The sequence below is a fragment of the Nannobrachium achirus genome, assembly GCF_963921795.1.
Source record: "Nannobrachium achirus genome assembly, chromosome: 9".
Classification (NCBI taxonomy): domain Eukaryota; kingdom Metazoa; phylum Chordata; class Actinopteri; order Myctophiformes; family Myctophidae; genus Nannobrachium; species Nannobrachium achirus.
This window is the reverse complement of record NC_137818.1, coordinates 39,741,590-39,765,352: the sequence shown is the minus strand read 5'-3', so window position 1 is coordinate 39,765,352 and position 23,763 is coordinate 39,741,590. Positions and strand designations below refer to the sequence as shown.

The 23,763-nt window shown below is 42.0% G+C and overlaps 2 protein-coding genes across 3 annotated transcripts; both read right to left on the bottom strand.

Moving 5' to 3' along the window:
* Positions 1 to 1,172: 1,172 nt before the first annotated feature.
* Positions 1,173 to 8,999, bottom strand: sephs3 (selenophosphate synthetase 3). Its single transcript, XM_080733557.1, has 8 exons — positions 8,546 to 8,999; positions 7,521 to 7,624; positions 6,396 to 6,503; positions 5,419 to 5,573; positions 3,843 to 3,933; positions 3,593 to 3,692; positions 2,969 to 3,181; positions 1,173 to 2,429 (listed from the first exon to the last, which is right to left on the bottom strand). Exons 1-8 carry the CDS (start codon positions 8,829 to 8,831, stop codon positions 2,173 to 2,175), a joined length of 1,314 nt encoding a protein of 437 aa, XP_080589683.1. The 5' UTR covers positions 8,832 to 8,999; the 3' UTR covers positions 1,173 to 2,172.
* A 786-nt stretch (positions 9,000 to 9,785) lies between these two features.
* ikbkg (inhibitor of nuclear factor kappa B kinase regulatory subunit gamma) lies at positions 9,786 to 23,351 on the bottom strand. 2 transcript variants are annotated; one of them, XM_080733325.1, is made up of 15 exons: positions 23,023 to 23,351; positions 21,726 to 21,860; positions 21,319 to 21,578; positions 21,105 to 21,179; positions 20,866 to 20,967; positions 19,826 to 20,011; positions 19,229 to 19,290; positions 17,369 to 17,471; positions 15,805 to 15,920; positions 15,016 to 15,168; positions 14,519 to 14,591; positions 13,527 to 13,661; positions 12,796 to 12,932; positions 11,894 to 11,976; positions 9,786 to 11,161 (listed from the first exon to the last, which is right to left on the bottom strand). In XM_080733325.1, exons 2-15 carry the CDS (start codon positions 21,856 to 21,858, stop codon positions 10,998 to 11,000), a joined length of 1,782 nt encoding a protein of 593 aa, XP_080589451.1. In that variant the 5' UTR covers positions 21,859 to 21,860; positions 23,023 to 23,351; the 3' UTR covers positions 9,786 to 10,997. The 2 variants fall into 2 exon arrangements, with proteins under 2 accessions (XP_080589451.1, XP_080589452.1); XM_080733326.1 differs by lacking the exon at positions 20,866 to 20,967.
* Between the last annotated feature and the right edge of the window lie 412 nt (positions 23,352 to 23,763).

Sequence of the window (23,763 nt, the reverse complement as noted above, 5' to 3'; positions counted from 1 at the left end):
CTGCTTAGCGGAGAGTGTGGTGTGGTAGAGGAGGTCTCCATGAACGCGTGCGTGTGTTCAAAGTGCCGACGCAGCGAGCCGTCTGCTCTCCAGCGCCAACTAGAGTTTGAAAATGTCTGAAAATTGTACTTTTTCTATGTCTAGCCACACTGGAAGGCCATCAAATTTTTATTTTACACCTCTCCCGCTTAGCGGAGAGTGTGGTGTGGTAGAGGAGGTCTCCCCGAACGCGTGCGTGTCTTCAAAGTGCCGACGCAGCGAGCCGTCTGCTCTCCAGCGCCAACTAGAGTTTGAAAATGTCTGAAAATGTCACTTTTTTAAGCGGGTGGCTGCACTGGAAAGCCATCAAATTTTTATTTTACACCTCTCCTGCTTAGCGGAGAGTGTGGTGTGGTAGAGGAGGTCTCCCCGAACGCGTGCGTGTGTTCAAAGTGCCGACGCAGCAAGCCGTCTGCTCTCCAGTGTCCAATTTGTAAAGGCTATGCACTCCAGTGAACAGCATTTATCTATTTAGATATATTTTTTGTTATTAAAACTTTTTTTTTACACATAAACATATTTTTTGTTATATGGCTTTGTTCAAATGCCTAATTTATATTTTTAATGAGCATATCATTTGCAAATTCAACGTTTTTCAATGGAATTAATTACGAGCATTTTATTTTGAAGGCGAATGCTTCAAACCGGAAGTCTTATATTTGGTAGCTCTGACACCGGAAGTTCTATATTTGCTCAGTTCACGGACCTATTTACATTTAGCCACCGCACACTTCCGCAATTCTTCTTCTATAACTGATGAATGAATCTGGATCAATGTTTGGAGCCATCTACTGGCCAGAAAGAGTATAAACACTTAAACTTCATACTATTATTGCATTCAGGGCAGACCATTAGAGCAAGACCTATATTTTACAGTCTGAGCAAGACCTGCATGTGATTCATAGTGGTGTATATTACATCATGCCCAAGACGTCCCTCTCATTGACTGTGTAAAGCCATAAAAATGCAAGTATACTGTATTAATCAAAAGTCTGGGTTTCCGAGGCTAATCGATTAGTAACACATGAATTTTGGTAAGCATTGCCATAGGAGCTGACAAACCTGTACTTGAGTAACCCAATGATCTCTTCCCATCCTCTAAAATAAACAGCAGGGAGACAGACAGACAGACAGACAGTTGATGAAGGATTTATTCGATTGCAAAAGCATGAATCTACAACACATACAGCTTCTGACTGTCAGCACACAAGGCCGAACACCACATCTTAATGCAAACATCCACTCCACCTACCCCCATTGGCTGGGGTTTAAAAGGCAAAGCATCATACACAGGTGAGGGACGGGACTTGGTCCTGGACAGCCAGAGAGCTGAAAGAGACAGCGTTTTGGCGCCACCTGTTGTCCTAGAGAAAGCTGCTCAACTCTTCCTCTGAGGCCATTGGGTGGAACCAGGTCTCCAACAAATACATTCACCAACATCACAATATCATCAACCTCTTAAAAAATGTCCCTTATCACCCCCACAGCCATAACCCCCTATAACACAATGACAAACATTCTTACAGAGTAAAATCCTCACATCATTAATTCAATTAGATTTTACTGTGTACAGGCCCACATTTTCCTTTCACTGAATTTGGTCAAGTACCTTTAGGGATGTTTCTTCTTTGCGAATGGGAATACATTATTTATATATCTATAAAGTCAAGGAATCACGGTACTGTATGTATTTGGCAGGTGTACTGCTGAGGACCCAATGGAGTGCAGTGCCAAGTGCGAAGTCAATCCGAGAACGCTACCATAGAGCGAGCCCAGCAAATGGGCACTGCACTAGTGTGAGAGAACAATGGAAGTTGTCTGTGTGTTGAGGGTAGAGATTAAAAACAGTACAACTGTGAGAACAGTTGAGATTCTTCCATTTTAGTCACAGAAAACAATGAGACGTGGGCACCGATCTGGGTCTGGTTCTTGTACACCAAACCAAAGATGGAGGAGCATGTAGATGGGTCTATGCCCCTACCACCAGAAGAAGATCATTGTGGTTTTGGTCTATTCAATCTCAACCCTTGGGGTGAGATGGACAGAAAGAGCGACATGCACGCACAATTTGAACGTGCGCACACATACGCACACAAACGCACACACCAGTGTGTTAAGAGGGGTGGGTAGTCTCTATGACAGGCTGGGGGCGGGGGCGGCGGGGCTAGTGGTGGAGGTGTTGTCCTGACCGGCTGCTTGGCTTCCTCGGGGAGGGACCTCGATGACGCGGGGCTTGTCTATGATGCGAGCACGGCGGTCGCCTTTCTCTACGATCCCGATGATCCATGCTCCGCACACTGAGCCCTGACTTCCGAACCCCGAGCCCTGGCTTTTCATCTCAGAACAAAACTTGGCTGCCTGCTCTCTGGGAAGACACACCAAAAGACCACCTGTAGGAAGAAACAAGAGGAGATCAACACACCAACACCCTGAAAACAGATTTATCGTTCAATAAGTCAATTTGGTTTGAGGGTGTAAGGCAGGGGTCTTCAACGTTTTCAGGCCAAGGACCCCTTAGTTGAGAGAGAGAGATGAAGCAGGGACCCTCACAACAGACAGAGAGAGAGAGAAAAAGAGAGAGAGAGAGAAAAAGAGAGAGAGAGAGAAAAAGAGAGAGAAAAGGAGTACTGTAGTGTACAGTAAAAAAAAGAAAAAAGCAAGGCACAATTCACAATTCATGTCAATTTGTGTTTTCAGATATTTAACCACCTGAGCTGTCATTACCTAATAAACTTGACCTTTTACTTGTACTTGGCATGCTCTTTTTCCCCTCTACACCAAACCTCTTTGCCTAAAATAGCAGATCTACAAGCTCACAACGCCTCGCAGCGCGAGGCGTTGCGAGGCGTCCTGGACCCCTTGTTGAAGACCCTTGGTGTAAGGAAAGAAAACACACTAGTCCACCAATTTATTGTCTATGTGTTCATACCAGATGTCTCTGCCGATGTCCCCTGAACCAGGTTGAACAGGTTTCCGCAGGCTTTGCTGATAGCAGCCATCTTGGCGATGACGGGTAGGTTGTGGATAACAAAGGCCACCTCATTCTGCTGCTGCGCTGCCAAGTTGTTGGCATGGCCTAACAACCCGAAGCCTGTCACATCTGTTGCCGCATGGGCCTGGAATCGGTGCATAAGGCCCGCCGCTGCCAACACAAAAATGCATTAGAAACTTTTTGGGTTGTGGCACCTGAACCGTTACTGGTAACTGATTTCTACAAGCTCATTGGCTAACCCGCCCTCCCAGATCCTTACCCTGAACTGAAGCCCACCAAAACCCACCTACAATACAAACTAAACAATCTTTCAACCGTATAGCTAAATTGTATCATCTATAACATCATGCGTAAACCATTTTTAATCAAGTTGATCAAGCAGGTAATATTGCAGTTTCAGGAGCTGCTACCAAAATATTTGAATGAGGAAGAGCTTCAAGATAATAAAAATCTTTGCACCAAAATCTATGACTGGGAATCTCAGCATTTTCAAATTATTCTCATCTCTGGGTAGTGGAATAAGACACAACTGTCTTCATACACTTTTCATCCATGATTTACCTGTGCGATTTAGTGTTGCCATGGAGAACATGGCCTCCTGGTACGCTTCTTTAACGTCTTCCTTGGAGACTACCAGCTTTATCTTGTTCCACCTTTCCGGCTGCAATGAAGGCGTAAGAAAATACAGTTTAAGAGAGACACAAAGAAAGGTTATAGTTTGTGAGGAGCAGAGGGCACAATCTTTAGTGTAACAATAAAATGTCAATCTAGTTGAGATGTTTGTGTGAGCAAAGCGTAATTATTGACTGACCTGGTCCAGCCACTGGTGAGCATTGACAGCCACCTGTGTCCCCAGAGGTTTGGTCAGAACCAAGACATCACCTGGTACTGCTCCGTTTGGCCTACAAACACACAAGACACATTTTATAGGAGCTTCCTTGGAAACTGTGTTTTACCGTTTTATACTCTTTACAGTACCATTTACATTATTATTGTGGCTGCAAGTTTAACTTCAACAGTTATTAATAAATGTGTTATTTATGCCAAGATTATTTTAATTAAGCATTGGTATCGGATCGTAACTCTGTATCAGCTGATACACAAGTTGTGGGTATCAGAATCAGGAAGGAAAAGATGGTATCGCAACATCTCCAGTAACGACACAACCCCAAATCTCTACCAAAGTGTCTTTGTGCTTTTAGTCAACGTTATAATTAATAAAAAATACGTCTTTTGCACAGACCAGAAGAGGTCCAAGCGCAATGAAAGAAAATAAACCTGCACACTGTCATCAAATGCAAGAAATGGGAATATAGTTATATACCCATAAAACTAAATTCTTCTTTACTTTTCTATTTAAAAAGATTATTCAAAGATGGAATGAAAGATTTGTCCTGTCCTACCAGTGTTCATTTTTTTTCAGCAAATTTAGATTTAGTCTTAGTCTTTTGAATAACACCATTTAGTCTTAGTCCTGTCTTAGTCTTCTGAAATTGTTTTAGTCTAGTCTAGTCTTAGTTGACTAAATATAAAAATATTTTAGTCTTTTAGTCTAAATATAACCACATAACTCTGAAAAAGTTATTGTCTTATATATGATATAGAAACTGTATCAATCACATCTGACACTGTCTGCTACTCTCTGTGCTAAATCAACAAGATTTGAAAAGAATAGACGATTGCCATTCTCAAATGTAAAGATAAAATATGTATTTGACTTCATTGCACAGTTACATACCAGTGTTAATCTTTACAGCCATTAGTCTTAGTCTTTTGAATAACACACATATTAGTCTTAAAAGATTGTTTCTGGCCCTGCACTATTGGGTTGTGTTGGTTGTACTGTGTACTATTGCGGTGTTGATATGGCGGTGTGATACTTGTGTTGCATGACTGCATTGACTAGCAGTGACTGTTATGTGCACGTTTTTTTTGTTTGAAACTGTTTGTTAAGTTATGCTTTGAGTATAGCGTTTTTGGGTGTGTGACACTGTTTGTTAAGTTATGCTTTGAGTATAGCTTTTTTGGGTGTGTGAGGTGTCACTTATGAGCGTTTCGTGGTCACTTTATGTATATTCTTCTTCTTTTTTTTTCTTTTCTTTTTTTTGCAATAGCTTTCGACACTTTATGTTTTATTCATCTTTTTTTGTGCTTGCTCTTTGGACTGTACACTACAGTACTCTTTTTCTTTCTTCTCTGTAACTTATAACCTTAACTGCTGTGCTGCCTCTGGGCAACTGAATTTCCCCTGTGGGATAATAAAGGTGTCTATCTATCTATCTATCTATCCATCTTTAGTCTAGTCTTATCGACAAAATATCAAAATCTTGTCTTAGTCGACAAAATAAACACTGTGTCCTACAGTACACACAACTGTCTAAACTCACATAATGAACTCGTTGGGCTGGCAGACAACTGAGGCCACGCCTCCAACAATGATCCATGGATTGACCACTGTCTGGCCGCCAGTCACTGAAGTTCCACCCTCCTCCGCTGCATCACGGAACCCTCGCATTATCAACGGCATGACATGCTCGCGCTCCTGGTTCACACATGCAGAAGAAATGGGTTAAAACAAGGTGATTGATACCAACAAAGGAATTAAAATATGAATGCTAGATGTTACTAATTGTGAAAAATTTAAATCTATGAATTAACTAATTGCGGAAAGTCCACCTCTATTTGCATAATTAGTTCAAGCGTTGGGATGTATATGGACTTAATCTATGCCCTGGTACTGAATAAAACATACTGTATTTGGTCAACCACTAGCAACATTCACATTCTCACTCTCATGCCTCCTCCGGCTCTGGGGAGTTGGTAAAAGAGGACTGGCAAGCTTCCGGAATTTCTTAAGGACACTTCCTTGTGCGTCACAGAATGGGATGCTAGTAGGCGGCAACGTGCCTTCCACAGTTCCACATATATACATTCCCTTTCTTTGATGTACCTTGCTCTTTACTGTACTGTTCTTTTTCATTCTTTTCATACTTCTCTGTAACTTTGTAAATATCCTTATACTGCTGTGCTGCTTCTGGGCGACTGTTAAAAAAAGAAAAATGGTATCTAACTATCTATCACAGTTCCGCACTTTCGCCAGTCCCGTTTTACCAGTCGCACAAATGAACTACAGCAGCGGATGAGTTATCTAGCTTTTTATATCTGTGGTCACTCTCATGCAAACTGTCCGGTTAACTCGATTTTTTTTATTATTTTTTCATAAATCAACACTATTGAACACCCTTTACGTCTGTGTGTTGGTTAAAGAAATAACACACTCACACAGCTGCTGCAGACTGAGTGGAGTTTAACGATGTTTAATGTGAAAACAATTCAAACAATGAATTCTATTTCAAAAATCTACCTTTTCATTCATCTTCTGACTGACACTGAGCAGCATCAGCATGTTGTCACAATCTGTGATGCCCATGGCGTAGAGATCACTGAGGACGTTCGCACACGCAATCCTACCCTGAAAGAAAAAGACAGAGGTACAAAATAGAGAAAAGAAAGGAAACAACCAGGAGGGGGAAGGGGAGAAAGGGAAATTAATGTGTGAATCCACATTTTAATTGCTTCCTTGTGTACAGATACAAGTTAAGACACATCCTGTTAACTGCTTGATTAATGTGCCTTTTAAGCTGCTTTTGTACATTTGAAAATCAAGCAAATGATTGGACAGGTGCAGCAATTAGCATCTTTTCCACCCTGCGCTCAGCAAAGTTGTTGAAGTTGTATTGAATGGCTAGTAAATGTACTGGTTACAACTTCTACAACATGCTCCGTTGGGTCCGTTTTTACACTGGACAATTATGGGACCATTAGGTACATATTCAACCCTTATGGGTCCATTTTTCCAGGATCCAGTATTTACTGTGCATCATTTAGCAGGTAGGAAAAATTAGCCATTCTAAGACAGGTTGCTACATTTGTCTTTGCTCAATTGAACTAATCCAAAAATAAAATCAGTTACAGTATTAGTCTTCTGTCTTGATAAGAATGTATTTAATCAGAAAAATCCAGATGCCAGATCTGAAATAGCAGCCATCTCCTCCTGGTAGAGGAGTATTGCAGTAGTTACACATTTATAAAAGCTTATAGAGAAAGTTATGTCAAAATAAAATATAAATCGTTTCATTGTGTAAACATGTGTGGACATCGAGAATCATGGTTCAGTTATTTCACAAGACAGATTGGTGGCTTAGCTTCCTGGATTTTATTGCCTTGTGATAATGACCACTCAGGACAAATGAGGTGAAACTTTGCACAACAACCCATTGAGAAACAATACGGAAATGAAACAAACATACTGACTCCGCCTATCTTTAACATTAGCCCACTTAAAACCCAGATCATAATACTGTATATTACAATGAAACAAACACATGCATTAAATTGTTTGATATTTTGGAGATTCTCGATGTCTCTCAGTTTAATGAGACATCTAAAACATGGTATGTGAGTAGGCCTAAACCCCAGTAATACTCACCATCATGTAGGGATCTTCCACTAGAGGGTAGAAGAAGTCTGTAGTTTGGACCAGTGAGAGCCCACCATGCCTTAGGGGTATCACACAGGAGTCCATCCCTATACCTGATGACAACATTTACAAGTTTACAAAACATTTAGAGTTTGACAATGATCGGTCCATACTCCATACCTTATATACACCAACCCTTTGTTCATTAACTATGTTAATAATATTGGCCTACTTTCCACAATTCAACTGCCTGCATTGCACCAAAACAATAAATGCAAAGATGATGAATAAAAACAGAAATTATATTGTATGATCTTTTCTATAAATTTCACCATATGAAAAGGGGATTAATAGGGTGCCACGGTCACGTTGTATGGTTGCTATGGTTGGGAAAGTAGAGCCAAAGGAGATTTTACAGTACAAATTATTTGGCAAAATGATCAAAGACAGAGATCCTGCTTAGTCATCCGTACCCATGACTTTTGACACTTCAGCAGGCTTGTTACTCATTAACTTCACAGGTTTTATAGCTCACATGATGAAAACTTGCTGTATTGAACAGCTGTAAACAAACGAGAGTAAACTTAACAATGTCTTTTGAGATTTGTATTCATTCACACAACAACTGTCTGGGAACAACTTAGTGACCACATGATGTAAACCTTCATCATTCATGCTGCTCCAGCTCCTATGATGTTAGGCAGTGGTTATCAAAGTGGATTCCAGGGACAGAGGGGTTCCTTTCCTCTAAAAGGACCCATACAACTCTTTAACTCTGAAAGAGTACAAATGGAACCAAATTTGGTTCCATTTTTACACAGTCAAAGTTAGGGGGAGACCTTGAAATGTGAAAGTTTGAGAACCACTGATGTAAGGAGAGCAAGGGATAGCATGTGTTGCTACAGCAGCTGGCTAACACGGGCAGGCAGTCTCATGAAAACATGACATATGTTTCAAAGCTAGCGATGCTAATCTCAGGATAGCCTTTCATCTGACAGCAGCATGCGGCTTGTTCAATACTATTCTCCCTTTACCTAGCCGAGGACCACCACCGGCGGGCAGCTGAACTTGGCCGAGCTCTGAGGCTTGGTCTCCGGCCTTCCCTCCATCCTCGCCGGCGGAGGAGCGGTCGGGCTCCAGTCCCTCCAGGAGTTTGAGCAGAGCCTCCTGGGGGACCTTGCAGCCTCATCCTTTCAGATCGGAGAAGCCCGTGAGTCGGAATCCGCGCTCCAGGCCGTGGTCCTCCGGCTTGAACGGCTTGTATACCGGAGGCAGGGGAACAGCCTCGGCTGGTGGGGTTGGGGGCGTTGCGCCCGACATTGCCCGTTAAAGAAAGAGCTCCCTGAATGAATGGACAGCGCCGGTCGGGATGAGCAGGAGGATGCGAGATGAAAAGGCTAGCGGAGCCTCAGCCAGATGAATGGAGTGGCAGTTTGGCTTGACGCGCTGCACTCACAATGCTGGCAGGAAGACACACTGACCACTTGTACAAGCCCTGGGTTATGGCATTCGTCGTGCGACGTTGCCGCGCACCACACAAAGCAGATCTACAAGCTCACATTGCGTGGCTGGTGCGACGCGTTGTGAGCTTGTACAGTGGTGGGATAAGTACTCAAAAGTTTTACTCGAGTAAAAGTATCAATGCTGCAATTTAGAAATACTGTTACACAAGTAGAAGTCCGGAATTCAAAATGTACTTGAGTAAAAATACAAAAGTAATAAATGTAGCCTACTTAAAGAACCAAAAGTGCTCGTGCAGAATGTCCCATTTCAAGTTTTCAAACGTATGCAAATATTTTGAAAATAGCAGATCTACAAGCTAGTGGAGTACTACAAGTAAAATATTTGGATCCGAGATATAGTGGAGCAGAAGTACAAGTATTGGAAATTGGAATTACTCAAGCGTTGTGAGCTTGTAGATTTGCTATTTGTGGTGAGCGACGCCATCATCTGACATGTCTGTCCCAAAGCGGGCAGGTGGAGTGGTCTACTGTTGTCACGATCATCCCATTAATCAGCACAAGTACAGTTTACTTGCAAACGTGTCACACATTTTCCTCGCTGCATTTTATGTTGATTACATTTTGATGGTACGACGAGGCATTACGTTAAGTAATGGGGGGAACTATGCCTACACGCTCCCCTACGTCGTCGAGAATGGTCTCTTCCCTGTGATAGCAGACTACTGGTCATTGGTGTAGCGTTAATGCCCCCTAGCGCCTAGATCCGTGTCATTAAACAGACAGACATTAAAGCACAACATTGCACCATCTATCGGCTTCATATTTATATTTAATAAATCTCGAATAATACAACAATTTTAAACAATATGCTCTGCACGAAAGAATCTATAATTACAGACAATATTCACACACACAGATGTAAACTCAATGTGCTATTATTAAACATTCTGAAAAACAGGTGCCAAGGTTAAAGATAGACAGAATATGGGTTTGTGTGGGGAAAAGGTCTTTCGGGGATTAAAGCAGTGGTGTTGCCAGGGTGTACACAGGCACAGAACACATAACTCCTACTTTTTTCTCTACTTATATAGAGTATACCCATCTCTAAAGGCCATCAAAATAACACACACGATACTGAGGTAATGTAAATGGCAATGATTACAACCAGCAGTATTTGTTCCATATCCTTTTTTTATGAAGCCTTCTAAGATCATTCACATTTTCTTTAGCATTTATCAGTCCCGAACCCTGTTGCAGGCAATAGTGCACCTCTGAATGGACTCAAAAATAATCATGTAATCAACTTAAGCTCAATATTGTCATATACTATGAACAGTGGGGTCACAGTATACCCATCTACTCTCCAGTATATATACCCCCCCCCCATATAAACTGCCACTACATAACTGGAGAGGAGAGAGCCAAGTAAAGGTGCTCAGTCTCAGGCAAGTGGTTGACTAATGTATATACACCAATAGTGAAGACACATTCACACTGGCAGCCTATAGTCTGCCATCTCAGGACAGGGCGGGACATGGAAACAAATAAATGTGGGCAAAAGGATGGTGATGGTGTGGGGAAGGCAATATAGGAGGAGAGGAGCGATGATAGGAAGGATACAGACCAAAATGGAAAGTTGACACATGGAAAAAAAAACGTGGGTGAAGAATATACTGTACGGAGCAGTTCTATGATAACATAACATTGTCATATGGATTGACTGATTGATTGACTTTATTTTGCGTGTTGTCGCCTCTGTTTTCCATCTGATTACCATTTGTATCGATTCCATCCTTTTGTGAGTTGTTCTGTAAGGAAGAAATAACGTCTGTTTGTGCCATGAGCTTTGAGGTCACACATTGGACAATGAACGTGTATTTATCCGCGTGTGTGTGTGTGTGTGTGTGTGTGTGTGTGTGTGTGTGTGTATGTATGTGTGTGTGTGTGTGTGTGTGTGTGTGTGTGTGTGTGTGTGTGTGTGTGTGTGTGTGTGTGTGAACATGGGCTGCACCATGCTTGAGTGCTACTTTATGCAGTCCATGACATGTATCTGAAGTGTGTCCATATCTGGAGCCTGGTATTGGCACTTGGGACAGCGATAGTCGGGTAGCTCCTCAGCCCCAGCCCCGCCTTGGGGAAGACCCGGCTGACTGCGAAACGATGAGGGAGGGGGCGCCGTGTTGAACGCTGCTCCAGGGAACACACAGGTTAAAGGTAATGTGGGGAGAGACAGAGAAATACAGAGAGATGTGATTAACACATAAAACTGTCCTTTTCTGATGTTCTTACAGTAAACCAACGGTAAAGAATAATCATTGAATGATTATTTTTTTGTAATCGATGGACCCATTTCATAGTTGTGTGTAATAGCAGGGTAATGACGGCTGCAGCTAAGTAAATTATAATAAGCCTGTTTGATACTCTTCAGTATGTTAGTTGTAACTGAAGAGTAAGCACTGGCAAAAGTAATTATACTGTCAATGCTTGCCAACTGTCACACCTAAATCAAACATACCCACTATTAATTATTAATTAATTTAGACCATACATTAAATTAAACATAAGATGTTTACTGATCACAAGTAATCTGAATCACATATAATAATGGAACAGACAAGCATTTACCTTTTGGTGAAGTTGTAAGTAGCACATATTAGAAAAGATGGCATGTTACATCACTAAACAGATTTGATTAAACCTTTTTTTTTATACATTTTATGTCAACTGATTATTTACCCCTAATCTTGGGAAACAGTCAAATATTAAATGTCCAATAAACATGAAATGCAGTTAAAAAGCCATCAATTTCCATTTGTATACAGTGAATGAAGGGTTCTGTGCCAGTTGTTTTCTGTTTGCATAAAAATACATTTATATATATATATACAAATTTGTGTGCATTTGGGTTTAGCGTTGTACCTTGTGGAGGAGCAATGTGGGGTGGCCGTGCACCGCCTCTGAAGTCCTCCATGTGTCTCTGCTGCATCTCCTCCATACGCGCACTAACACACACACACACACACACACACACACACACACACACACACACACACACACACACACACACACACACACACACACACACACACACACACACACACACACACACACACATTTCATCAACTTAATGGAGGAAACATCAATGTTGGCAGACATTGATGTTCCATTTAAAGCCTGATTTATATTGCATTTTACAACAGTGATGAATGCCAAAAATAGCCGACTGACAATTTTCAGAACACACACCGGCAAGTAATGAAGTATAATCAGGCTTAAGTATGTACATGAGTGAAAGGGGTTTGTTTCATCTGTTAAATGTAGTGATGTGCACCCTTTTAACAAAGGTACTTTAGTCGTGACCCATCAAAATGTGTCCGTGACCGACAACAGTACTTCTTCTCCATACTCTTTACCTGCAACTTTGTAACCTTTAACTGCTGTGCCGCTTCTAGGCGATTGAATTTCCCCCAGCGGGATAAATAAAAGGTATCTATCTGTCTTACACTTTATTTAGATAGGAGACTGCAGAGACAGGAAATTAGGGGAGACATGACGAATTCTAATTCAGGTTCTCGTGACTGTAAAGCGCATACGGTCAAGTGCACTAATTGGCTGAGCCAACAGGCACCCTGTGAAAAAGATTTCACATGCTATGTAATATTCCACATGACAAGTAAACCGATTCTGAGTTTTACAATCAGCAAAGTAGTCCTATTAACACACTGACTGACACATGTACACATGTGCATCCTTCTAAGCTTAAAATCATAAGCTGAGTTCAATTATCTTTAGTGTGAATGATACATCTAGGCGGCACTTACCGAGACGTTCCTTCTTGTTTGAGCCTATCAATCTCAGCCAGGGCCTGGTTCAGCTGATCCTGCAGCTCCTCCTTCTTCTGGTGAAGCTTCTCCCTTGCTTCGCGCTCCGCTAAGAAATCTGCCTTGTAGATCTCAGCCTGAGTACATACACACACACACACACACACACACACACACACACACACTGTATAACTATACTTGTGAGGACATCAACATGTTAAGTAAGCCATTTACCATGAGAGGGAGTGGGTTGTTGGCTGATTTACCACTGTTTCAGGGTTGTGCCACGAGCCGAAGGCAGTGAGTACAGTAATGTGTGTGCGTGTAGTTGTGTACCTGTGCAGTGAGTACAGTAATGTGTGTGTGTGTGTGTGTAGTTGTGTACCTGTGCAGTGAGTACAGTAATGTGTGTGCGTGTAGCTGTGTACCTGTGCAGCGAGTACAGTAATGTGTGTGTGTGTAGTTGTGTACCTGTGCAGTGAGTACAGTAATGTGTGTGCGTGTAGTTGTGTACCTGTGCAGTGAGTACAGTAATGTGTGTGTGTGTGTAGTTGTGTACCTGTGCAGTGAGTACAGTATTGTGTGTGCGTGTAGCTGTGTACCTGTGCAGTGAGTACAGTTATGTGTGTGCGTGTAGCTGTGTACCTGTGCAGTGAGTACAGTAATGTGTGTGTGTGTGTAGTTGTGTACCTGTGCAGTGAATACAGTAATGTGTGTGTGTAGCTGTGTACCTGTGCAGTGAGTACAGGAACGGTCTCGAGGGAGCCGCTCTGCTGCTCCACCTTCTCCTTCAGTTTATCAATCAGATCCTGTTTTAGAGCCAGCGCTCTCTCTGCCTCCTCTAGTCTGCTGCACAGGTCTCCCCCCTGAATCACACACAAATAGGCGTGGAACAGTTAACCAAACTCGATTTTGGGGGGAAATAATCACCTTTTCTCTTTTAACATTTTGTAAATATACTGTAGCAGAACAGCAGCTATTTTTGGATGACACCGTTGTGGAACAAAGTATAAACTAGGGATAAGTGGCTAATCAGAAAAATCGAATTAGTCAATTATAAAACAATGCATGTGATCTTGATTTTCAATTAATTGAAAAAGTGACAAATAGAATAGTTGCAGCCCTACACATAAACATATTTAATCTAAGTTTGGACATCACTGCAAATACTGTACCCATCTTAATCAGATGAGTAAGACAAACAGACATGAAACGTTCAGACTGTAGCTTTAGAAAACAAGTAACACGACATGAGGGCTAGAAGCGGCCGTCAGGTCATGCTGAAATGCATCCGTTAAATTGTGTTAATACATAACAATTCCCCCGAAAGTAGAAGACGAGTGGCAACGCACACAGAGACACACAGGGGTCTGTTGAACTGTAAGTTATCCAACTGTGACAGGAGCGCCCCAGCTGCCAGAGGTGCGTTCTGTGAATCAGCGTGTTAAGCAGTGACAGCTGACTGAGCAGTGTTCGCACAGACCCATGTGAGGCAATCAGCGACGTGCTGTATTAGTGTGACTCACAAACTGACGGACAGACATGAGGCGGACGCTTTGATACTACGGTCGCAATTACGGTAATTCTAAAAACAATAGGGCAGCCAATTTGTTAATGGGTCATGCACTTGCTATGCCTAGCCCTCAGAACACACAATTATAGGAGTCAAATATGTCTCATATTGCTGCATACAGCAATATGAGAGTAGTATTGTTTGTTTTACCTCATTCTTTATTCTTTGGTCATAGTCCCTAAACAAACACGTGTATGCATGCTGCAACTGTGTCAGCTTTTTCCTGGAAGAGAGATGGAAGAGAGAAAAGAAATAGGCACAAGACTTAGCAAAATATTATACATAAATAATGTATTTACAGAACACACACAAATCTATCTATAATCTGGCAGTAGGTAACAAGTTGTGTGTTATATGCAGTATACAGTACTGTATATAGGAGCTCAGAGTGTGTGTGTGTGTGTGTGTGTGTGTGTGTGTGTGTGTGTGTGTGTGTGTGTGTGCGTGTGTGTGTGTGTGTGTGTGTGTGTGTGTGTGTGTGACATCAGACAGTGTATGTGTGTACGCAGTTAGGTACAATGCAGAGTTCGCACATTGGAAATTGTACAAGCTTATAGAGATGCCAAATGATATTTTCAATATGTGTACTAGAGCTAATCGTTTTGTGAAATAGGACACAGTGCGTTTGTGTGTCTCAGAGAGCTCACCGCTCCTCTGTGACGACATGCCGTTCTGTTTTGAGTGCAGTCTCTAAGCTCTGAGTCTGCAGAAGCAGTTTGTCCACAGCCACGTTATGCTGCTTCCGCTGCTGTTCCAGCTCCCGTTCTGCGATCTGTAGGGCCTCCATCTTACTACACAGCCTGCATACAAAACAACATATATACAGTATATAAAATAGACATATAGTGACATATTCACTGGCAAATACTATAGGGTGTGTTTGGAAATACTGGGGTGCTCTGTGGTCGTTAGGAAAAGAAGAGCGGTCGGTGTGTTGCCATTGAAGATTCAGAATTCTGTGATCCCACACACTGACCACTATGACTTAAAAAAGCTGGGTTATCCCGAGCATCTGACCAATGGAGGAGAAAGGCTAGAGTGTTCTAGAGTTTAGACAGTATTCAACATGCATGTAATAAAACAAATACCAATTGAATTAATTAAGGTGCCAATATTAATGAGTTAATGAGTATCTCCTCAGAACGTTCATTTAATTAACTGATATCAGAGCATTCTATGATGCCAAAACCAGAGCGCTCTGAAATAGGAACAGATTATCAGAGCGTATTCCCGACAGCAAAACACTTCATACACGATGAAGCTGAATGGCGTAGCCCGTAGATCTACACAATATCAAATAACAAGTGTTTATTTAAATCTGAGAGTGTATGGTTACATTTGAACTCTCTCAGCGTTACAAACGGATAAACTAACAAGATAAATTTAATGTGCACATTCCGAGAGCTGTACTTCAATAGACCTCCAGAGATACTCACTTTTCCTCCATTATTTTGCGTTCATGCTCACTCTTCTCCAGGCAACTCTGTCTCTCTTTAAGCTCTCCCAATAAAGATGTTGCTTGGGCTTTCAGAGCATCACAGTCCTTGGCCAGCTGCAGTAAATAAAGGGTGAAGAGTTAAATCACACAGCTACCCAAGACTTCCCTCTCGACTGTATCCAGGATTGCCTTCTATTTGCATGTTTCTTCATGCCATGGATGTTTTCGAAAGGAGATTCAAAAGGTGATTCAAATTGCCTCTGTGTTGCCTATTAGGAACTGATATCCTGTCCGACAGAATGTCATTCATTCTAAAAAGTCTAAATATACATTTTATAGCTTGTAGGTAGCAGCGGCACATTTCACAGCTATAAAAAAGATGATTGTAGTTATTTGGAAAAAAGAAATTCATATCTGTGTCTACACAGCATATATGTAGTGAATGAAGACTTTGAAAGAATGTATTGTTTTATGAGGTCCCAGTGACCACTTCGCACTTACTTCTAATAAGTTCATCCTTCAGTCCAAGTGGATGTTTGTGCTAAATGTGATGAAATTCCCTCACGGTACTAAGATATTGCATTCACAAGGTTGTTACAGACATGACAGTGAACTTGACCTTTGACCACTTAATTCTAATCAGTACATCCCTTAGTCCAAGTAGACGTTTGTGCCAAGTATTCCTGAGATAATCGCGTTCACAATGTTGGGACTGATGGACAACTCAGAAACAATTTGTTTTGGGTCTGAGGAAAAACTAAAACGGAAAAACTAAAATATTTTGAGTGTCCATCTGAAATGAGCTTTTAAAGCTGAAGTGTCCTTCTACTGATGGAGAAAGAGAGAATTGTAATGATGTTCAAATTACAATAAAGATGGCAGAGCATCTGTTATAGAGTTGTTTATGTTTCTATGACATTTTCTTTAGTTCCTTTTTACAATTGTTTCACCTCGCTCTCACACACATACACATATCATGACTTCAGGGACATGAAAATCCTGTTTATACTAGACTGAGACATATTGACCATGAATTTAATCATGGAGACATTATAATCTAGCCATGTCTGAATACCCTGTCCTTTTATTAGTATAATCTAGCTATTTCTGAATATCCCGTCCTTCTTATTAGTATTATTGAGAACTTTCAGATAAGGTTATTTTGACCAAGTCACTCTGACCTATAGTAGGCGATTGCCAGTGGAACAATAAAATGTGGAACCATAGGTCCCAGGCACATGCAACGACACTAGGAGGAGGAGTCCCTTCAATATCACAAAAATGTATTTAATTGTTTTTTGTATTCTGTGTTCGGCCTCAGAAATTTACGTCAAGGGTTTTATTTGGGTTCTGTACATTTTATATGTTGATATGAACGATTGAACTGGTTCATAAGAAGAAAACTATCAATCTGGTGCATAGACGTAATGAAAGCCAACAGGCTTCAAACCACTGCAGATGTGCTAGTTATTTCGTATTATCATACAAATAATTTAAAATAACGTTTTATACCATACATTGAAATAAGTCCTGGACTTAAGTCCTTTAATTCATATACATGCCTGGGCACAGTCTTTGTCCTTCTGTTTGAGTAGAGCTTCAGTTTGGTTACGCTGAGCCGAGCTCTTCTGGAGGTAATCCAGCTTCTCCTCCAGCTCCCGATACCTACACACACACACATATATGTCAGGAACGTGAACTGCATTTCAAACTATACAAATGAAACTAAGATCTGATCACTATTAAGTTACTAGGTGTGAACTTTGTGAACAAATAATTGTTGGGTTGTGTCTGTTCTCTACTGCCGCGCGTTTAGCAGCGTTATAAACCAGGGACGCAATGAGTTCTTTACATCAGTGCCGTTTTGTGGTGTGCACCAGACAGTGCGGGCATCATTTCGGTTTAATGATGATTGGTCTCCTTTTGTGGGGAGATACAGAAATACATAACAGAGAAACCCTGTTTAGATTGGCTTGGCCTGGAGTTAAGATGACCAAGTATTCCAAATTTCAATAACCCTCAACTGTAGACTTCTGGAGCAAAAAACGTTGATAATCATCAGTGAACGTTTATCAATTAATTCAACATCATATTCTACACAAGCAAAGCATAACTGGTTAACATAATGTCAAACCATGCACAGGGTGGAAACTAGTCACATTAGGCAAGCTTTCAGCCGGACCCTGGAGATGTATCGTCATTTAAGATGCATGTATTGGATACTGTGTTGGAGCAATTGTGGATGATATCCTGCACGGTCAGAGTGGAATTTAAGGACTTTAGTAGGTCTGGGTGCGATAACTAAATTAGGACATACTGTATATTGACACAAAATCGAATGCACTCAAATTGGCTAATTCCAGGTGAGTGGATGGCTTCAAAATAAATACCAAAACATAATAGTTAATTCATAAGGATTTATGGAGGCAACAGAGCAGTAGGGGGGAACTAATTAAATATTACACTGACATCACTCTGTGAAGACAGCACTAAATTGGTCCAAATGAACATGTCTCTGTTTTGTCAGTTATAAAAGCATGGCAACTTTTCGTCCAGTTAGACTACTTGATTAGAATGAACTTTCCCAGTGAAATATGCAATATCACTGTAGGATAATGGAGACGCATACGTGTACACATTTCATGGTGAATTACAGCCACCGAAAAGCTGAACGAAAAAAACACAATCCCAGACCCATCGCTGGCAGTTTGCAGCAGGGAAAAATTATGTTGCACATACTTTAGGTCAGTGGTTCCCAAACTTTTTAGCCTGTGACCCAAATAATACGATATATATTAAATCTTTTGTAGGAAAATAAATCTCGATTTTTACTCCTTACGAGTCCTGACCCATAAAAATTGGTCCGTGCTCTAGGTGTTTCACCAATGGAGAGTAAATCCTCACTGAATATTATAGTCTGACACCCTGGGGCCCGGCAAAGCTTTTAACAAACACAAAACAGACATTTTAAAAGAAAAGTGTAAAATTAGACACAGCCAGAATGCAACAGAGCAGGAAGCACAAAATGGCACTAGAGTGAAAGCAGGCAGACACTTAAGACAGTGAGATAAGAGACAGGCAGCAACAGAGAGCCACGGGCTCACCTGCCCTGCGTGGCCTGGAGCTGTTCTGTGAGTTTAGCCAGGTTAGAGCTGGGAGGAGGAAAGAGGAAGACAGAAGGGGAGAAACATCTCAAGATTTACTACGTGAAAAGAAACACAAACAAATAAGAAAAAAGCATGCTGTTGTACTTAGTTGACAGAGAGGCAAAAGTCTGTAGATATCCACATAATTGAGATTTAAAAAGCAGTACTGTTTGCCGTGGCCGCTGAAGTAGTGAAAGAAAAGAAAGCAGATTAGTGCAGTTAGCATGACACAAACAGTTGGCAGCATTCAGCATTTGGGAGTAAATCGTGTCATACCTGTCGGAAGAGTGCTGCGCCTCTGAACGATGTTGAACTGCCTCTTCTGTAACACTGCATGCCTAAAAAAACAGATTTATATAAAATAAACTATGATTACAGACTTTCAGCTGGTCTTACAGTTTTAAAATAATGTTATAATTCCTTAACTAGAGCCAGAGCGATATATCAGTTTAGCCGATATAGCAGCCATTATTTGACTTTTTGATTACATCAGTTACAGTATGCAGCTGATGTGTCCCGGTTTTTAGATTTTAGAAGTATAATTAGTTTGATTGAAAGTGGTTAATATTTACGTTTTGCAAATGTGTTAATTTGAAGAAGGAAAAAAAGGGGGGAAATATTGGTCAAAACATCGGTTATCAGGGTGCTAATAGGACTCTCCAAAATCAGGGTTAGCATCAGTTGGGATCTACACTTAACACAAAATCAAATCTGAATAATTTTTAAAATACCAAATCTACAAGCTCACACTCCCTTACTAGACAACTACAGGTAGTTCTTTGAACACTGCAGGGTGGATAGAAAGAGTGATACAAGTATGATGGCCACATGCACCATTTACCATTTATGGACATGTTTAGAATGAAGGGCTACCTGTGCCTGGACCAGTTTGGCTCTGAGCTGGTCAATGCTACGACGCAGTAACTCTTTGTCTCGCTCTCCTTCCTCCCTTTCTTTCTCCAGTTCCTCATTCTTCCTCCTCATGTCCCTCATGCCCTCTTCCATCTTTTCTTTGTGGCTCTTCAGCAGCTGCAGGAATTCGTTTGCTCCTTCAGTGGGCTTTGGGGAAGGGGAGCATAAAATAAATATTGGATGCGCTGAGGCAGCCATGACATTGAATCTGTAAAACGTCATCATTGTATCATGGTATCATTGTAAAAAGGTAATTAATGAACCGCTTTAGCATGAGAATAAATTCAGAGTTCAACTTTCAACCTTTCAAAACCTACTGCAGATAATGGTGGTTGAAAACAGAGATTCAGGCTTTCAAAACATTTTTTTTAAACTTGAGCCAGAAGTGTTGCCACGAAGGGATGGACTCCCCCTGTAACTTCAAAGGGAACTCTCAGTGTAATCATTACACTGACAAAGGCTCCAGCCAAAACGTCTGTGCCAAACAACAAAATAACCTAATAAGGACTCGAGTGAGTGCTGGTGATCTTTTATTGACATTCCCTGACCTGGAGGACAAACACCAAAGAACAGTGAAGAGGGTGCCAGTAGTATATTAGAGAGGGCAGTGAGGATACAAACCAAGGTAATGAAAAGTGAAAGCTGGGCCCTCAAGTGAAATGAACAGGTAGGCTGTATGGACCAGGAAATACCGAGTCGCGTCTCAAGTCCTTAAATATTTCCTATTTCCTTCACTTGTTTCCTATTTCCTTGTATGATAGTCCTACCCACTGGGAGTTGGCCTATCACCTGTGATGTTGTCATCAGAAATGGCCAATGGGACGTCTCCTCTTCTCTATTTCCTCAATGGGAGGGACTAACATACAAGCAAGGAAATAGGAAATAGGATTGATTTAAGGACTTGAGACGCGGCTCAGGAAGAATCATCAGGGGTCAAGGCTCTGACTATTAAGAGGTAGGATGGTGATTGGTGTTAATTGGTATTGAGGAGGAGGCCTCACCTGGCTGGTTTCCCTGTCCCTCCCCTCTCCCCAGGCCTCTGTGAGTGAGGTGGGGGGAGTGGGGAGGGGACTATTCATGGAGCTATGCATGCTCGCATCACCCTAGACACACAAACATGCCAGTTACATAACACCCAAATAAACTAATCACTGAATTATGAAATACAAACAAACACAAAGTACTGCGTGAGTGAGACATGATCCACGATCTTAAAAGATGGACAGGACACTTGTCTTACCAGGCTTCGTGGTGGCATGGTCTGTGTGTGTTGATCCATCTCCTCCACTCGCTTCCTCTCCCGCTGATCTAGAGTCTGCAAGAAAGAATAACAAAGACAAAACTAAGTTAAATCCAATCCATATCATATGTGTAACAGGTGAAGGAAGAAAGACAGAAAGATGAGAAGAAAAGTGGTCATGATTGATAGTGAACTGATATGGGGACAGTGTAACCTGTGGTGGTTCGACAGGGCCGTTCCTTGCCAGGCGCCCGTGTTGCTCTTCAGTCTGGCTGGAGCTGTGGCTCGAAGAGGAGCTGGGCCCATTCACCAGCCCCTGGAGGGAGTGGTTCTCCAGGGAAAGCCTCTCCACCAGTGCCCTGGCATCCTGGAAGCGACAGCTGAGAAACTCCCTCTCTTCTCTTATCCTGCGCTGCCATCCCTCCATCTCTTCACAGCGCTGACGCAGTGCAAGGTTGCTGCGACGCAGAGCCTCTGGGGTGGCGCAGGAGGGAGGCGAGGGGAAAGTGATGAGATAGGTAGATGGGAAAGAGATCATTTTAGAGTTAACAAAGTGCATTTACACACAAATAATTCAAATTAATTGCCACTTTTGACCCAACGTGAATGTGCGTTACTTACCTCTAAGTTGCTGGTTATCGTCCAGTAATCTGGTCACCACTTCATTGGCAGCCAGCTCTGGTGGTACCCTAAGGGCCCCTCCACCCTCCTCTCCAGCCATGTCCCATGGGCCATCTGGTTGGGGCTGCACCATCCCTATAACACGCATACACACACACACACACACACATCACCATTATTAAGCCCCTATCATAGTAGGCACCGCGGTGATAAGCTATCCACCGCGGTGTAGTCTTTTTAAGTCATAAAACTACAACATTACGTCATTACTCGTGGTAAAGAGCTATCCACCGCGAACCCCGACACATCTCTCTGTTTTTACTATCAGACAGATCGGCCCATCACCCCGTTCACTGATTGGTCGATCTAGACCAGTCAGTCAGTTATAGGATTCACCGTGACTGACTATGATGGCCTCCACTTGTTTTCTCACTTTAGGTGGATAGCTTTACACCTGAAATTTGCAGTGCATAGCTCTTTACCTTGGACTCTGATAGAGGCTTAAGCCTCGATCAGAGTCGGCTCCGCGGTGGCGTCTTTTTGGGTCATGAAACTACGTTACGTCATTCCTCGCGGTGAAGAGCTTTCCACCACGAGTCCCGACACATCTCTCTGTTTTTACTTTCAGACAGATAGGCTCTTCACCCCGTTCACTGATTGGTCGACCTGGACCAGTCAGTCATGGTGAATAGGACTTCACCGTGACTGACTATGATGGCCTTCACTTATTTTCTGACTTGAGGTGGAAAGCTTTCCAATTAAAATTTGCGGTGGATAGCACTTCACCGCAGACTCTGATCGAGGCTTAAGTCTCTGACATGAGTGTTATTACTACAGTCCATGTATAGGCCCACCAATCAATGTTACTTTCACTTTCAGTTTAGATAGACAATGCATGCCATCTTTAAGTTAAGCTACTGGACTCCTCAGAACTGTCTGCTGACACAACAGCATGAATCCAAAGGAGCTGCTTATCAGTGGAAGGAAAAAAACATGACGTCATCCACTCCAGATACCATGAGGCTCAGCACTGGAACAGTCTTCTTCACACAAAGGCCTGTTCTCAGTCTCCACAACACGGCACAAACCGTGTTCCCACATCTTTTTTTTTTTTTTAAACGTCCGCTGATCCTGATTGTAGGACAGCTGATGTAATGTCAGCAGCTGTCAAAATCAAATCTGACATCGCTGGAACTGTTAACGTTAATCAGAACGACGTAAAAAAAATATATATAAATAAATAATCTGTCAACAAAAAACAACTAGGCAATTAGACTATGTACAAACAGCCCCTTACCCTTTCCGCTTCTTTCAAACGACCTGGTTGAGTAGCAGTCAGTCCCCCACAACCACAATCCACTTTAGTTAGCTTAGCTACCTAGCCAGCTAACGTCACCTAGCCGCTCAGCTAGCAAGTTAGCACTCTATAAGCTGATTTTGAGAACCCACGGCGAAGTGTCACGAACTGCGGTCCAAGTGAACGAAATGTGGGTTCTCTCCGGCGGGCATTTCACTCATCATGTCACAGAGACATTCCTCTGTGTGTGTCTGTGTGCTAGCCTTTTGGAGAAACAAACAAGCCTGTTTCAGTTTGTTGTGAGCTCAGGAATTCCCCTTCCTTCCTTCTTCCGCAGTGGGTGAACGACGTCACTCGCGCAGCCCTTCCCTCCGCTGATGTGAGAGTTGACCAGACTGGGATGACTGGGATCAGTTGATGTTGTGGTTTGCAGTTCCGGTCTGTAGAGAGGATACGGAAACAGTGCGAACGCAGCAGCAAGATTGCTATGTTTTTTTTAATTAAAACGTTATACCCTGTATATAACTACAAAAGTGTGACATAGCTTTGTTTACACAATGCTCCCACTGTATACATTATGTAATGTTCCCCTTTTTCAACAGTTTTTATTACATTTTCTCAAGCCAATAAAGCCCCTTTATCTTGAATTCAATTGAATTGCGTGCATGAATTGTGAGGTATGCAAAAATCAGCGGATACAGTAAGTGGGCTGTAGACCGGATCTGAGCACTGGGCAGTAAA

Excerpts from the sequence above, each read along its gene's own strand:
- ikbkg (XM_080733325.1), bottom strand. The coding sequence starts at position 21,858 with ATGGTGCAGCCCCAACCAGATGGCCCATGGGACATGGCTGGAGAGGAG. Across the intron at positions 21,180-21,318 it reads GCCCTGTCGAACCACCACAG|ACTCTAGATCAGCGGGAGAG; the intron begins GTTACACTGTCC and ends TCTTTCTTGCAG. Across the intron at positions 15,921-17,368 it reads AGGACAAAGACTGTGCCCAG|CTGGCCAAGGACTGTGATGC; the intron begins GCATGTATATGA and ends TATTTACTGCAG.